Below are 17,392 nucleotides of genomic sequence, written 5' to 3' on the forward strand. Positions count from 1 at the left end.
AAGACGATTTTGGTATCCTATGTAAAGGCCCTAGGGTCAGAAAAAAACTCAAAATCAGCTTTTAAATGCATGATCTAGCTCACTTACTGTGGTTTACACTTAATTACTTACAAACATCAAACTTGAAATGAGTTGAATGAACATTAAAGGAGGATGTGTATTTGAAAGAAATATAACACCTGAGCAGTACTTGTACTTCACTTATGCTAATCCAGTTAACCTAATTTTGTATGATAAACTTCAGTATATATCTGCTTTGGGGGACCACAAAGGAACAGTTATGTGGTTAAAAAAAAATCATTTAAAAAGGCATTGCAGCCTTATATCCAGCAATTCACTTTATGTTTGTGAGATATCCTTTTTCCTTTACCAAAACCTCAGGAAACACATAATCTTACAATGGATATTATGTTCAGTTTCATTGTTTCTATAGATAAATATTGACCTTTCCTCTCTTTTTTTCTACTTATGACTCTAAACAAACTAAAACACATAGGAAAGAATCAACATTTCCCATCAAGTATTTCCTTAATAAATATAGAAGTGTATTTTCCATGTAGCTAGCAATGGCTTATCCATTCTTTGAAACTCATCCTACTTTGAACTTGTTAGCTTGTCATTTGCATTTATTTCTAAATATTACTAATCAAAAGGTATTTTAATTATATATATATATATATATATATATATATATATATATATATATATATCCTTAGGTTTATATCTAAAGCATGTTGAAAATGGTGTTACATTAAAAATGATGATGTATTAAATATATAGTTTCTATTAGCATCAACTTCAATCTTTGTTTTGTAGCTGTAGTTGATTTTTCAATTTATCATTTGGATCTGCTATTATAATTTACTTTTTAATTAAGTTATTTTTTCAACCATAAAATCTCTTTAAATATATAAAAATGTTAGAAAGACATGAAAGTATACTTTGAAGTCAAAAGCCCAGATTGTTCAATATAATTGAACAAAATACAGGCAGGGTAAAGCAAAAGTAGGTTTTCAATTGTGAGCATGTGAAGCACAGAGATTATTATTATTTAGTAATTATATTATTTTCCATAGGAACAACTGTGAACTTACTTTTGCCCCACCCTATATATGATTATTCAAATGATATACTCTGGTCATTAAATTTTTAGAATTGCTATGGATTAATAATACAAGGGCTCTAACTACTAGGCCAATTATCCACTAAATTGTATAAGTCTTCTTTTACATAATTTATTAGACTGATTTATTTATTTATTTATTTATTTATTTAATTGATTGATCTTTTTACAGAGAGGAAGGGAGAGGGATAGAGAGTTAGAAACATTGATGAGAGAGAAACATTAATCAGCTGCCTCCTTCACACCCCCTACTGGGGATGTGGCAGAAAGCAAGGTACATGCCCTTGACTGGAAGCGAACCTGGGACCCTTGAGTCCACAGGCTGATGCTCTATCCACTGAGCCAAACCGATTAGGGCTATTTATTTATTTTTAAAGATGTTTTTATTGATCTTAGAGAAAGAGAGATAGAAACATTGATGAGAGAGAAACATTGATCATCTGCCTTTTGCATGGTCCCCACTGGGAATTGAGTCCACAACCTGGGCATGTGGCCTGATTGGGAATTGAACCAGTAATCTCTTGGTTCATGGGAAAATGCTCAACCAATGCTGGCTAGGCTGATTTATTTTTTTACAGTTTAATTTCTGTAATAGAAGTAATATATATTCTAACAGAAGTAATATGTATTCTATTCATAAAACTTGACAACTCTCCACAGCAAAAGAAGATAAACATTATATACATATTTTAAAAATATAATAATTTATAAAAAATGTTTAAGTATTATAAATAGTCACCTAATATTTTTCATTACTATGTGATATTCTAGCCTACAATGTACCAAATATTTTGCTTCTCTGTTTGTTAGACATTTAGCTTTTTTTTTCCCCCCCCTTTAGAAATCTTTTAAAGTTAGAAATGCTTTCTTATTATTCAGGCATATCCAGACTCTGCAAGAAGAGACTGGGTTCGAGAGTGGCCTGGACAAGTTGTACTTTGTGTTTCTCAAATGTTCTGGACTTCTGAGACACAGGAAGTTATAAGTGATGGGACAAAGGTAAAGCATTATTTGATTTTAAGTAACATTCTTTTCTCTATGCTATGTTTCTTAGCTTATCTGTTATTTTTTTATTTTTTAAAAACTTTTTATTAAGGTATTATATGTGTACATATCTTACCATTGTCCCCTTTATCTGTTATTTTTTAAGCAAATCTTCCCCTGAATTTCTACATGTAGCATTAAAATTATATATTTACTACTAGCCTGGTGTACAAAATTCGTGCATGGGAGGTGGTGTCCCTCAGCCCAGCCTTCACCTTCTCCAATGTGGCATCCTTTGGGGGATGTTCGACTGCCTGTTTAGGCCTGATCCCTGCCAGTTTAGGTTTGGGCCTAAACTGGCAATTGGACATCCCTCTCACAATGAGGGACCACTGGCTCCCAACCTGCCTGCCTGGTTGCCCCTAACTACTCCCCTGCTAGCCTGATTGCCCCCTAACTGCTCCCCTGCCAGCCTGATTGATGCCTAACCTCTCCTCTGCTGGCCTGATCACCCCAACTGCCCTCCCTTGCCACATCCCACCTCCTTCATGCGAGGTGTGAAGACACTGGGACTGGCCTCCTCCATGCCGAATGGAATCGTGGGACACCCAGGCCTCAACACATGGAGTGGCAGCCAGGCCTGCCTTCACTGTGCATGTGGCCATCTTGTGGCAGCCATCTTGTGGCAACATCATGCACGAGGGCCACATAGGCTTTTATTAGTATGAATTTGAGAACTTGTTATTATATTTTATACTAGGCTTAGACTAAAATCACTCTCTTCTATAATACATTTCTTCATTGAGGTATATTATGAAGTCAGAATTGTTTTGTATAAGAGTAAATATATAAAACACATATTTTAGGTGCTATATGACATTAGTTTAATTGTTTTTTTATTTTGCAGGGATTAAAGAAGTACTATAAGGAACTTCAGAATCAACTAAATGATATTGTAGGGCTGGTTAGAGGAAAACTATCAAAGCAGACCAGGACTACTCTAGGTGCTTTGGTTACTATTGATGTCCATGCTAGAGATGTGGTCATGGACATGATTGATGTGGGTATGTGACTTTTTTCTTTAATGTTAAAGATAAAATATCAATAACTTCTAGCAACAAAGACTTATACTACATGTATACTACATAATTTATTTTATATGATATTTTCTACATATTGGAAAACATGAATTATTTTAATATTTGCTATTATAAAAGATGATAAAATACCTATTTTTCAAATTATTTCTATTTTAGGATCATGTATCTTATTTTACTTTATTCATTTTAGGTGTCTCACAAGATACAGATTTCCAGTGGCTTGCTCAGCTTCGGTATTATTGGGAATATGAGAATGCTCGAGTTCGCATCATTAATTGCAATGTTAAATATGCTTATGAATATCTTGGCAACTCACCTCGACTTGTCATTACTCCTCTAACTGACAGATGTTACAGAACATTGGTATGCATTTAAATTATTTTAATTCACACATTAAAGTTTACTTTTTGGTTACATATTTTTTTTGTCCAAATTTAACATGGCTATCCTCATTTTATTCTCTATTTGGTGATAGTTGAATACAGCTATTCCTTTCTAATTCCATATTTCTTTTATGTGAAATTATCATAATGAATATTTAATTCTGGGTGCTTTTGTAGAATTCAAGCATGTTTGAATTCTAACATTTGAAAATCATGAGTCATTTCCTTTGGGGATAATTAGAAAAAGGAAAATACGGAAGATTTTAAAGAGAAAAATCAAAGCTTTAGAAAACAGTATCAATTTTTGCAGTGGAGTTCTGGGAGAGATGACAGGAAGATGAGGAGAGTAAAGTTGGGCCTTAGAACTCCAAGTTAGTTATGTTGAATAGGAGGGAGAGACCTGAAACGCAGGGAGTTGGCCCTGTGGTCTATGTTTGGTAGGAAGGTATGGAAGATAGAGCCATGACTATTAAAATAGAAACATTAGGATTAGGGTTGCCAGATAAAATACAGACTCCCAGATAAATTTTAATCTTATCTAATAAAAGAGTAATATGCAAATTGATCATACCTCCGCTATACCCACCAGACATGTCCACCAGCCACGCCCACCAGCCAGTCAGAGTGAGTATGCAAATTAACCCCAACCAAGATGGCTGCAGCCACAGAGAGCAGGAAGGAGGCTTGGGTTTCCCAGGCAATGGAAGAAACCAAGCTTTCCATCTGCCCTAGCCGGCCTAGGCCTCCACTCAAGAATACAAATACAGCCGAAGCCGGTTTGGCTCAGGGGTGGAGTGTTGGTCTGCGGACTGAAAGGTCCCAGGTTCGATTCCGGTCAAGGGCATGTACGTTGGTTGCGGGCACATCCCTGGTGGGGGGTGTGCAGGAGGCAGCTGGTCGATGTTTCTCTCTCATCGACATTTCTAGCTCTCTATCTCTCTCCCTTTCTCTCTGTTAAAAATCAATAAAATATATTAAAAAAAAAAAAAAGAATACAAATACAAACAGAAATGATGGCAGCCACAGGGCAAGCAGAAGGCTTGGCTTCGCTCCAGGCTACAAAGTTTCAATTGTAGAAGGTAAATAAGTTCCAGTTACCAGGGTCTCCACCGGGACTGGGCCTAAACAGACAGTCGGACATCCCTAGAGGGGTCCCAGATTGGAGAGGGTGCAGGCTGGGCTGAGGGACACTTGCCCCATGCATGAATTTCGTGCACCGGGCCTCTAGTATAGATATAAAAGGCTAAGTGTCCATCTGACTGGTAGCTATGAAGCACAGAAGCTTCCATGACACGCACGGGCCATTTAAAATTAAACAGCAAACCAACACTCAATTCTCCCAAGTGGGACACAGGCCCTGCCACTACCCCAGAGCAACATCCCACTAAATCACAGCCAATGCTGCTAAAGCCCCCTTGTGCAAAATGTGGCCCATAGCCCAGCCCAGCCTGAAAACGGTCACTGTGGGTGCTGGGTAATGACGTCATGTGGCAACCCCTGGCTTTCTCTCCCTAAAGTTTCTTCAGTCCAGGAATACGACGTGCTTTATAGCCAGGAACAAACATTTCACAGTTAAACCAAATGTTTGTGAAATGTTTTTCTGTGTTTCATCTCATTTGATCTTCACAGAAGTCCTGGAGTAGGTACATGGGAGACAGAGTAGAATTCTGTTTTCTTTTCATTAGCTGGAAAACGGAGACTTGGAAAGTTTAGAAATTTGACCTGACTGAAAAGAAGTAAGAAACGGTGGACCTTGAAAATGACTTCAGGTTTTCTCACTGCACAGAGTATAGTCAAACACTGCTACAGTTGAATATTTTACCGTTTGTTCTCCCTGACTGATCTAAAATAATAATCTGCTTCATGTTGATATTTACTGATGTGTTGTTCATATTTACTGAAAGAGAAGTTGGGGTGCTCCACTGGGTTGGAAAAAGTTTAGCAAAATCAGAAATCAGGTCTAATTAGAGCAAGTTTATTCTTTATAATATAAAAGGCTAAGTTGACTTGTGCATGTGCAATATATCATATATAAAGCTCTCGCTGGAGCCAATTGCACACCTGTATTTTGATCTGTCGTTGTTGATCGTGAATTTGCTTGACACTTCTATTACAGAAATATAGTGAATAGTGATATTAAAATATTTCTTCTTATTTCCTTTCAATGTGCATGAATCCATGCATCAGTACACTAGTCCATAATAAAGAAATATACTTTAAGCATTTTCTTGAAATTGTAAAGGGAGAGGTTTCTAGCAATCAAATGAATGGACATTAACAGTGTAGCATTTAACATAAATTTAAGATAGATAAAATATCATTGATATTGCCTTTATTTAGTTGTCTATTGTTTTATTTTAGTAAATGTAAAAATACTATTTTATAGGTTTATTTATTTTTAAAATAGTCTTTTAATAGAGCAGTTTTAAGTTCTCAACAAAATTAAGTAGAAAGTACAAGAGTTCCCATAAAGCTCCTGCCTCCCCATATGTACAACCATGTGTCCCTTAACTTTATTTCTCCTAAAAGGATTTGAGTTTTACAAACTCTCGTATTGGTTTTTGTGAAACAAACTTCATAGTTAGAGAGGTGACTGTAATCTATGTGCTTCTAAAAATGTTCAGCCACTGTTTCCAGTTATTATGGAAACCCAGAAAGCATTCAAATACTGCTGATATTGTAGTTATTGAACTTAAAGACTAAGTGAAAGGAAAAAAATCTATATAATTAATTGTAAGGCAAGGCAGAAAGCAATATTACTAGTAAGAGAAATATAGAATAGTGTTATGGGAATAGAGAACATATGAAGAGTATCAGGATCAATAGCCAGGGTGAATCATAGATCAAATTATATAATGGGTCATATGTTTCTCTTCCAACTGATGGGCTTTCATTCATAACACCCTCTTTCAGATATATACTCTCTTTGAGCTAGCCAAGAGATTGTCATTATGGGACTCTATAATCATCTCCACAGCCACTTCTAGTTAAACCTTTCTGACCAAATTGTAACACCTCAAATCTTCTTTGTTTTTAAAGGCAAATGAAATACTGTACATGTAAAGTATTAAAGGATAAGGAGATTTTGATACATTTTCACTTTTTTGAACTCCATAAACTGCTTATTTTTTGTATAGCTAGAAAATTGTGTGCTAAAAATTAACTGAAAAATATAATTTTATTACTGCCTCTCTGAAGTTACAACTAAAACTAAATCCATTTTGGAAGTGATTATCTCTGTTGTTGTTTTCAATTAAGCATGGCTTTCTTTTCACATAAATGTTTCTTTTCAGATAGGTGCCTTCTATTTAAATCTTGGAGGTGCTCCAGAAGGGCCAGCAGGCACAGGAAAAACAGAGACCACCAAGGACTTGGCTAAAGCTCTTGCTGTACAGTGTGTGGTGTTCAACTGTTCAGATGGGTTAGATTATATAGCAATGGGAAAGGTAAAGTTACATTTTAAATGATACCAACTTACAGCTAGGTTTAATTGAATAAACTGAAGCAAACTTACCCGTATTTTCCGGCGTATAAGACGACTTTTGAAACGAAAAAAAGTCAACCGAAAATCGGGGGCAAAAGACCAAAATTGCACAAAAATTACCTGCAGATCTTGACGGCAAAGTAAGTCTTTTCTTTGAAGTGCGGGGGGGGGGGGGGGTAGTCTTCTACAGCGAATATAGGCCTAAACCTATGTTTTTGGGTGTTTTTTTTTGTTTTGTAAAAAATATATTTTATTGATTTTGTACAGAAAGGAAGGGAGAGAGATAGAGAGTTAGAAACATCGATGAGAGAGAGTCATCGATCAGCTGCCTCTTGCACACCCCCTACTGGGGATATGCCCACAAACAAGGTACATGCCCTTGACCGGAATCGAACCCGGGACCCTTCAGTTCCCAAGCCGACGCTCTATCCATTGAGCCAAACCGGTCCCGGCTAAACCTATGTTTTAACTGTAAAAATTAGGGGGTCGTCTTATATGCCGGAAAATACGGTTAAACATTATTTGAATGTAGTTTAAGCATTACTTGAACATTGGGTTTATATCCTTGGGCTTTTGTTAACCTTAATTTTCAGTTTTGACTTAAAAGGTTAAATATTTGTTTTTAACAAGTGATGCCTTTTCCTAAGAAATTTTATCTCCCTTTTTTCTGGTCTTTAGTTTTTTAAAGGATTGGCTTCTTCTGGTGCTTGGGCATGCTTTGATGAATTTAATCGAATTGAGTTGGAAGTGTTGTCAGTGGTAGCTCAACAGATCCTTTGCATTCAGAGGGCCATTCAACAGAAGCTGGAAGTGTTTGTTTTTGAAGGGACAGAACTTAAACTCAATCCCAACTGTTTTGTAGCTATTACCATGAATCCTGGCTATGCAGGACGTTCTGAATTGCCAGATAATCTTAAGGTAATATTTTTTAAGAATGTAAATTTGTTTATCAAAAGTAACATCATAACCCACTCAAAAGGTATATTTTCTCACGCATTTTTATAATTTCTCTTTTCTATTTTCTGCATGGTAAACCTCCAAAAACTCTTTTAGGTACCTAAAAAAAATTAAAGGGCACAAAACTATTAAAGTGTTAGTGAAAAATTACAAAGTTAATAAAAAGGTGCTGCATTGGGGGAATAAACTTGGGTATCAACACGTTATCTTTGGGTGCTTATGCTTAGTATTAAGCATAAGTTTCCTTTATGTAAATAATATATTTCATTTATTATATACTTCAGGTTCTTTTTAGAACAGTGGCTATGATGGTTCCAAACTATGCCCTCATAGCAGAAATCTCCCTCTACTCCTATGGATTTTTGAATGCAAAACCTCTGTCTGTGAAGATAGTAATGACCTATAGGCTTTGCTCAGAGCAGCTTTCATCGCAGTTTCATTATGACTATGGAATGCGAGCAGTGAAAGCCGTTTTAGTGGCTGCTGGAAACCTAAAACTAAAATTTCCAAATGAAAACGAAGATATACTTGTAAGTATTAAATTCATACATTGTGAAAGAAAGCCTGAGTAAAAGATAATTTTTTAAAGAACGGTTGATCAGGAATTATAAATAGGCAAAAAAGAGAGTTCTTTCTTTGAGCCTCTTTATAAGAGGTTGAAATGATAGTTTAGGGGTTATGTTATTCATTATACTTTATGTAAATGCAAGGACCTCTTGAGTCAATAAGCATAGTGATGGCTGTTCAGTATGGGGATTCCACGGAACAATGTAAAATAAACTTTGACTTTGGGCATGGTGGAGGAGAGGCAATTAACTTAATATTGCACTTTTTGGATGCTTTTAGCTTCTTCGATCAATTAAAGATGTAAATGAACCAAAGTTTTTATCACATGATATACCCTTATTTAATGGAATAACTAGTGACTTATTTCCTGGCATTAAACTTCCAGAAGCTGACTATCATGTAAGTAAACCTCTTAGAATAACTTACTCTGCAAACAAATTTAACTGATGACTGAATAGATTAAAAGTTTTTATTAAATGGGTGAAATCATTCTGTTTGGAGGATAAACCCCTATTTTTGTGACCTTAATATGAACATGAGTAAATTTTATTAGTACCTTCTGTTATATGATACTAGGGTTAACAAGGTTCAGGTCAAAGATAATGATTATTGTAAGAGAATAAGTATTTTATTTTCTATCTTGTGATTTCTAATACTACTATGTATACTATAATATTGTTGTATACTTCAGCTGGTAAAAATATGCTAAGCTGAAAGTGGTAAAACATCTTATGTTAATAAGGATTTGTTTCTCAAATTTAAATAATATGCTTGCTCTTTTTTTAAAAAAAGGAAACAAACTATGCATATTTCCAATTCTATTTAAATTATAGACATTATTGGAGGCATACACACACACACACACACACACACACAGATACTAGAGGCCCGGTGCACTGGGGGGATCCCTCAGCCTGGCCTGAGCCCCCTCACAGTCTGGGACCCCTCACTCCTTACTGCCTGCCTGCCTATAGTGGAGGCTCCTGCCACCACTGCTGTGCTCTCCAGCCATGAGCCCAGCTTCTGGCTGAGTGGCGCTCCCCTTGTGGGAGCACACTGACTACCAGTGGGCAGCTCCTGCGTTTAGCATCTGTCCCCTGATAGTCAGTGCATAGCATAGTAACTGGTTGTTCTGCCGTTCAGTCGATTTGCATATTAAGGTTTTATTATATAGGGTATCTATGTGCTATTTATAGCTGTAACATAATATAAAGTAAAACAAAATTAATTATAAACAAAGCAGTCTCAATTTAATGAGATGGATGATTTATGGCTAAAACTAAATTGTTACATTATGGTAGTTTCTATGGTAAAATACACAGTGAAGATTGATTTGAGTTCTACTTTAATTCTAAACTACTTTATGCCATATGATGATTCAACTCTTTTCACCCCTTCTCTCTATTGATATTACTGTGAAATCTTTTTTGTTTGTTTGAGCTTTTATATCATTAAGTTATCACTTGACTTAGAGCGTTATTTACTTTTTGCCTTCTTTTGTTTTTAATCTTCAAACTCAAATATATGTCCTATGGCAGTATCAGATTATGGTGATTCTAGTGTATTTTTCACAACCAACAACCAATTTTCTGATTCTCTGGACACCAGCTGGGTGTTCAACAATTCAGTTCTGACACTAACTACCTGGAATTAGTGTCAAATTCCAGACTGGAGCTTGGTCCTATAAAACTATCCCTCACTTCTAATAGCAGTCTCAAGTTCCAGGCCACTGTACTAAAGGGGTTTCCCCAACCTCCCCCCACCTCCCAGGTTTGATAATTTGCCAGAACAGCTCACAAAACTCAGAAGCACAATTTATTTATATTTACTGGTTTTTATAAATGATACAACTCAAAGCAAGGTATGGGAAAGTGGTAGCAGTGGAGCTTCCATGCCTTGCAACTTGGTGTGTTCACCAAACCAGAAGCTCCCTGGATCTCATTCAGAGTTTTTGTAGAGCTCACTTTTCAGCCTTCTCCATCTCCTTCCTCAAAAGATGAAAGTCCAGCCCTCTAATCAATGAGTCTTTCTGGTTACTAGTTGCATACTGAGGCTATCTAGTATCCTTAACCTAAGTAAACTCAGGTGCGATTGAAAAGGGCTCCTTGTGAATAACAAGACTCAAGAAATTCCAAGGGTTGTAGAAGCTCTGTGCCAGGTAGAGGGGGGTGTCAAAGACCATGTATATTTTTGTATTATACCTCATATATAATTATCAAGATAATTCAAGATATGCTAATATGATTTTTAGAAATAAAAAATCTTACCATTCACTTGGAGAGTTCTTGCATTCCTGTGAATACAGAAAATAGACTCATGGATCCATAGATTCCAGTTTGAAAAATACTACTAGGACTTCAATAGTAAAACTGGATGCTTGGGAGTGTTTCGTTACCTGAACTAACAGATTTCTGATATGCTTTTGATTACAAACAAATGGACAGATTAAATTTTGAGACAGTGTAATTACCATTTATGATAATATATTATGTAAAATCAAGACATTAAATTGAGTAAACATTCTCATGCTAAGAAAGGGAAAGCAGTGGTCTGTTCAATAGAAAACAGCAAGTAGGTATTTTGCATGACAGTACTCTGTAGTGAAGGCACATTCTAAACACGTAAAGCATGTAAATGAGTTTAAAGAATAGTTTTGCAGTCTATAATCCTTAGTCTTTCACCAAATTCAGGAAATGCAGTATTATTTAACCTGGAACTGAATTAAGTGCTATTATTGTATGCCTTAATAAATAAATGGTAGTTAAGTAGGATTGTTCACAATGAGTTATATACACACATCATATCATTCTTAGACTTAAGCTACTGAACCTGGAGGGATTAGGTTGTATATGATAAAATCAAATAACTTCTAGTCATTGTGAGCCTAAGCTCATAGGAGGAATGTTGGAAATTTCGACACTCTTTGAGATAAATAGGCATATAATGCCCACTTGAAATCTTACTAAAATAAAGGAATAATTTAAATATAGACTTAGAAGCTGACATGATGATGCTTTTATTATATTTGTGATGATGATACATTTGATTGAAGCAGCCTGAATCTTGCATAAGTATAAAGTTGTGTTTTTTTATATTGCATTTTATTTTTTGTTGCTATTATAAAAGAAGATAGAACAAATGGAAATGTTTTATAATGCTTCATGGAAATTGCTTTTTGTCTTTCAAAGTTCCCTTGTGCAGACCAATGCTCCAACCACTGAGCAACACCAGCCAGAGTCTAAGTCAGAGTTTTGTTGCAGAGTTGTTAAGCTTCAGTTTATCTCTGGTTTCAAACGTTTTTAAGAGTGAGAATTGTCCTGCATTATAGGGCCCTCCCTATAGCAGAATTTTGGGATATACATCCCAAGACTAAGGAAATTTCTCTCTGTATATGCCTTATTCAGTAAAAGCAGAGAAAAAGCTTTGCACTTGAAGCTCTTCCAGATTAAAATATGTCACACATGACCATTAAAATCTCTGTTGGTTTCTCCTTACTTCAGCAAAGTCTCTATGCCTCTAGCAGATCCAGTCCACAAACATCTATGTTCACACTTAAAAAATGCTCCCAGGGGCAAAATTAGTTGTTGAGATGTATTCACCTAAGAAAGGCTCATTCCTTTCTTGAATTTAATTCTTTTAGACTTATTTGTATTCAAAGTGTTCCTGTATCTTCAGATGTTTATGGATATTTTTTAGCTTCTCTGTTTATTTCTAGTTAGTACAGTAGAAAGGATTTCTTGGCATGTTCTTCTATAGCCTATCCCAGTGGTCGGCAAATTCATTGCTCAACAGAGCCAAATATCAACAGTATAACGATTGAAATTTCTTTTGAGAACCAGATTTTTTTAAATTTAAATTTCTTCTGCTACTTCTTCAAAATAGACTCGCTCAGGCCATGGTATTTTGTGGAAGAGCACACTTAAGGGGCCAAAGAGCTGCATGTGGCTCACAAGCCGCAGTTTGCTGACCATAGGCCCATCCAAAAGTAAAATTCTGGAAAACACTATTAAAAGGAATTGTATCATGTAGCATATGCCTAGTGCTATCCTATATAATAAAAGGGTAATATGCAAATTGACCCTACTGGCAGAATGACTGGGAACAATTGGTCACTATGACGCACACTGACCACCAGGGGGTAGACGCTCCACATAGGAGCTGCCCCTGATGGTCACTTCCCTTCTGCAAGGGGGTCTCTGCTCAGCCACAAGCCGGGCTGATGGCTGCGAGCTAAGGATGTCTAACTGCAGCTTAGGCCCACTCCCTAAACTGGCAGGTGGACATCCCTTGAGGGCTCCTAGGCTGTCAGAGGGATATCTGACTGCCAGCTTAGGCCCAATCTCCCGGGAGCAGGCCTAAGCCAGCAGGTGGACATCCCCCAAGGGGTCCTGGACTGCAAGAAGGTGCAGGCTAGGCTGAGGGACCCTCCTCCCCAAATTGCATGAATTTTCGTGCACCAGGCCTCTATTATTTTTAATAACTTCTAATGGGAAATACTGATAATTTTAAAGTATTTTAATTTTGTTCCTCCTTTCAATTAAAAAGATAAAGCTTTAAGAAATAATTTATCAATATAAGACTAGAGGCTGGGCGCACTAAATTCATGCGTGGGTATGGTCCCTAGGCCTGGCCTGTGATCAGGGCTATCTTCCTCTGCTGCGGAAGCTGACCATGCCCCCTGCTGCCACCCACCCCTGGTTCCCCATTTGCCATCGGGAGATAGGAGCCTGCTGACTGGGGAAAGGGACCGAGGGTAGTCAGTATGCCTCATTGTGACTGGTTGAGTGGTCATTCTGCCATTAGGTTCAATTTGCATATTACCCTTTTATTATATAGAATAGTTTTCTTATTTGTAAATAAAAGGTCTACATTTATAAGTATGACATGATTTATAGTGTAATACTATTTTATAGAAATGCATTCCATTTTTCTTTTATTTTAGGAATTTTTGGAATGTGCTCATGAAGTCTGCAAAGCACAAAATCTTCAACCTGTGAAATTTTTCATAGAAAAAATGATTCAGACATATGAAATGATGATTGTTAGACATGGGTAAGATTATGGATTAATATTGACTGCCAGTGTTAGATGTTATTTTTAAATTAAGCTATTAAAACAACCAAATTTGTGTATCAAAAGACTAAGCAAACTTCATATGCTAGGTAGCTAAGGAGGAAACAGCTTCCATCTCCTAATCCTATATCCATGGCTTAAAAACAAAAGTTTATTTCTTTCTCATGATACATGACCAACAAGGATTGGTAAGGCTCATTCAGTGATATAGCACTAATGATCAACACAACTTTCCCTTTTGATCATCAAATATATTATTCAATCTCTGTAATAAAATACACTCTTTCCTTCTCAAGGAGACAACCTAAAAGTTCCAATCAATCAGTGAACTAGACTCAAAATTCAGGATATCTAGATGATACATGATGGTTTCTGTATCAAATTTGGAAGTTGTTCTTGACCCAGAGACTTAGGAACTAGAAAGACAAGTTATCACTCAATATTATAGAACTGGGTTTACCAGAACAGGATTATTAGAGCAAACACTCTCCTTCAGAAGTAGAAGAGTAGGAGACAAACAGAAGATATAGCCAACACTGACTGGTAGCAATTCTGAAACCCAGGTGGGCATATGGGATCCTAATTCCAGAGACAGATTGAGTGAAACTAATGAATTTTAAACTTCAGGACCTCTCACTTACAGGGGCCCCTCCAAGGAGTCATAAGTTATTATACAGGGTGTCATTAAGGTTTCTGTGGACATTTTGTATTTATAATTTTATATATATATATTAAAAATATATATATGGGTTTTTTTTCCTTTCTTCTTTTTTTTTTCCCCCTTAGCCTCCCTCACCATTGTATAAACTCAAAACTCCATAAAACCTGGTTCCATATTTGCTTTATTCTCCCTGTGCGGGGCTTTCCAGTTAGCTGTTTTCTGTGGACCTTGGTTCAACCTTCTAAGAGGTCTTTTCATCTCTATTTTCTTTCCTGGTCACATGTGAAGTTGACAATAGAGAAAATGTCCTTGGAGTTAAGATGTTTTCAGCCTGCTTCCCGCTTATAGAAAATTGAGGTTTCAAAGATCATTATTATTTTAAAGGCAGGATTTTTAAAGAAACAACCTTTGTATTATGTAATTTTTCAAACAAGCAAAAATAGAGGTAATACTAAGACAATCAACCCTCATGCATACAATACCCAAGGATCTTTTTATTTTTCCATCTGATGATTTGTTTATTGATTTTAGAGAGAGAGGAAGGGAGAAGTTGCTTCCTATATGGGTCCCAAAGGGGATCGAACCAACAACCTAGGTATATGCCCTGACTGGGATCGAACCCAAAACCTTTTGGTGTATGGGACCACACTCCAACTAACTAAGCCACCTGGCCAGGAACCCCAAGGATCATTTTAAAAATTAGGATCCCATATGCCCACCTGGGTTTCAGAATTGCTACCAGTCAGTGTTGGCTATATCTTCTATTTGTCTCCTATTCTTCTACTTCTGAAGGAGAGTGTTTGCTCTAATAATCCTGTTCTGGTAAACCCAGTTCTATAATATTGAGTGATAACTTGTCTTTCTAGTTCCTAAGTCTTGAATATTCACATGTATTTTAGCCTAGACTCATGGTTTCTTTGTCAGTAAACTCTCAAAAACAATAAGCTTTTTACCTACTGGTAAAAAGCAGCTCTATGTACCAGTAGCCACAACTACAGTCCTTATTAAGTTATATGTTTCTGAACTTCCTTTTAGTGTCCTTAAACCTATCAAGCTTAATACAGAGGATCACATCCTTTTTTTTTTTTTATTAAATTATTATCTGTGTACATATTTTAACATTGTCCCCCCCCCCCATACATACCCTCCCTCCCCAGAGTTTTGTGTCCATTGGTTGTACTTATATGCATGTATACAAGTCCTTTGGTTGATCTCTTATCTCCCCCAGATCTCCCTACTCTCCCCGCTGTAATTTTACAGGCTACTTGTTGCTTTACTGTCTCTATATCTATCTTTTGGTTTGTCAGTTTATAATGTTTTTTAATATCCATAAATGAGTGAGGCCATGTGGTATTTCTCTTTCATTGACAGGCTTATTTCACTCAGCATGATGTTCTCTAGTTCTATCCAGGTTGCTGCAAATGATGAGAATTCCTTCTTTTTTATGGCAGCATAGTATTCCATTGTGTAGATGTACCAAAGTTTTTTGATCCAATCATCTGCTGACGGGCACCTAGGCTGTTTCCAGATTCTAGCTATTGTAGACTGTGCTGCTATGAACATAGGGGTGCATATACCCTTTCTGATTGGTGTTTCTAGTTTCTTGGGATATATTCCTAGGAGTGGGATTACTGGGTCAAATGGGAGTTCCATTTTCAGTTTTTTGAGGAAACTCCACACTGTTCTCCACAGTGGTTGCACCAGTCTACATTCCCACCAGCAGTGCACGAGGGTTCCTTTTTCTCCACAACCTCGCCAACACTTGTCGTTTGTTGATTTGTTGATGTTGGCCATTCTAACAGGTGTGAGATGGTACCGCATTGTTGTTTTGATTTGCATCTCTCGGATAATTAGTGACTTTGAGCATGTTTTCATGTGCCTTTTGGCCTTCCTTCTGTCTTCTTTTGAAAATATTCTATTTAGGTCCATTGCCCATTTTTTAATTGGATCATTCATCTTCCTTTTATTTAGTTGTATAAGCTGTTTGTAGATGTTGGAGATTAAACCTTTATCAGTGGTAACATTTGCAAATATGTTCTCCCACACAGTGGGCTTTCTTGTTGTTTTGTTGATGGTTTCTTTTTCTGTGCAAAAGCTTTTTATTTTGATGTAGTCCCATTTGTTTATTTTCTCTTTAGCTTCCATTGCCCTAGGGGCAGTATCAGTGAAGAAGTTCTTTAGGCATATGTCTGAGATTTTGTTGCCTGTGGATGCTTCTAGTATTTTTATGGTTTCCCGTCTGATGTTTAAGTCCTGTATCCATTTTGAGTTTATTTTTGTGTATTTTGTAAGTTGGTGATCTAGTTTCATTCTTTTGCATGTATCTGTCCAATTTTCCCAACACCATTTATTGAAGAGACTGTCTTGACTCCATTGTATATTTGTGCCTCCTTTGTCAAATATTAATTGAGCATAGTGATTTGGGTTGATATCTGCGTTCTCGATTCGATTCCATTGATCTATATGTCTGTTTTTGTGCCAGTACCAGGCTGTTTTGAGAACAGTGGCTTTGTAATACAGTTTGAAGTCTGGTATTGAGATCCCTCCTACTTTACTCTTCTTTCTCAGGATTGCTGTGGCTATTCGGGGTCTTTTATTGTTCCAAATGAACTTTTGGAGAGTTCTTTCTAGGTCAGTGAAATATGCCGTTGATATTTTAATGGGGAGTGCATTGAACCTATAGATTGCTTTAGGAAGTATGGACATTTTGATGATGTTGATTCTACCAATCCATGAACATGGTATGTTCTTCCATCTGTTTACATCTTCCTCTATCTCTTTTTTCAGTGTCGTGTAGTTTTCCGCGTATAGGTCCTTTACTTCCTTAGTTAAGTTTATTCCTAGGTATCTTAATTTTTTTGGTGCGATGGTAAATGGAATTGCTTTTTTAGTCTCTGTTTCTGTAAGGTCACTGTTGGTGTATAGAAATGCCATAGATTTCTTGGCGTTAATTTTGTATCCTGCTACATTGCCAAATTCATTTATTAAGCCAATTAGTTTTTTAATGGAGTCTTTTGGGTTTTTTTATATACAATATCATGTCGTCTGCAAATAAGGATA

At 36.5% G+C, this 17,392-nt stretch overlaps 1 protein-coding gene across 1 annotated transcript in view; it reads left to right on the forward strand.

Moving 5' to 3' along the window:
• Window positions 1-17,392, forward strand: part of DNAH12 (dynein axonemal heavy chain 12) — a 200,452-nt gene that overhangs the window by 67,909 nt on the left and 115,151 nt on the right. Inside the window, exons 23-30 of the mRNA XM_084903087.1 lie at window positions 2,003-2,122; window positions 3,015-3,171; window positions 3,398-3,570; window positions 6,884-7,036; window positions 7,753-7,992; window positions 8,316-8,561; window positions 8,878-8,997; window positions 13,541-13,650. Coding sequence (XP_084759213.1) covers window positions 2,003-2,122; window positions 3,015-3,171; window positions 3,398-3,570; window positions 6,884-7,036; window positions 7,753-7,992; window positions 8,316-8,561; window positions 8,878-8,997; window positions 13,541-13,650 — 1,319 coding nt within the window. The remainder of the gene's footprint in view (window positions 1-2,002; window positions 2,123-3,014; window positions 3,172-3,397; window positions 3,571-6,883; window positions 7,037-7,752; window positions 7,993-8,315; window positions 8,562-8,877; window positions 8,998-13,540; window positions 13,651-17,392) is intronic.

The sequence above is a fragment of the Pipistrellus hanaki genome, assembly GCF_964339955.1.
Source record: "Pipistrellus hanaki genome assembly, chromosome: 13".
Lineage (NCBI taxonomy): Eukaryota > Metazoa > Chordata > Mammalia > Chiroptera > Vespertilionidae > Pipistrellus > Pipistrellus hanaki.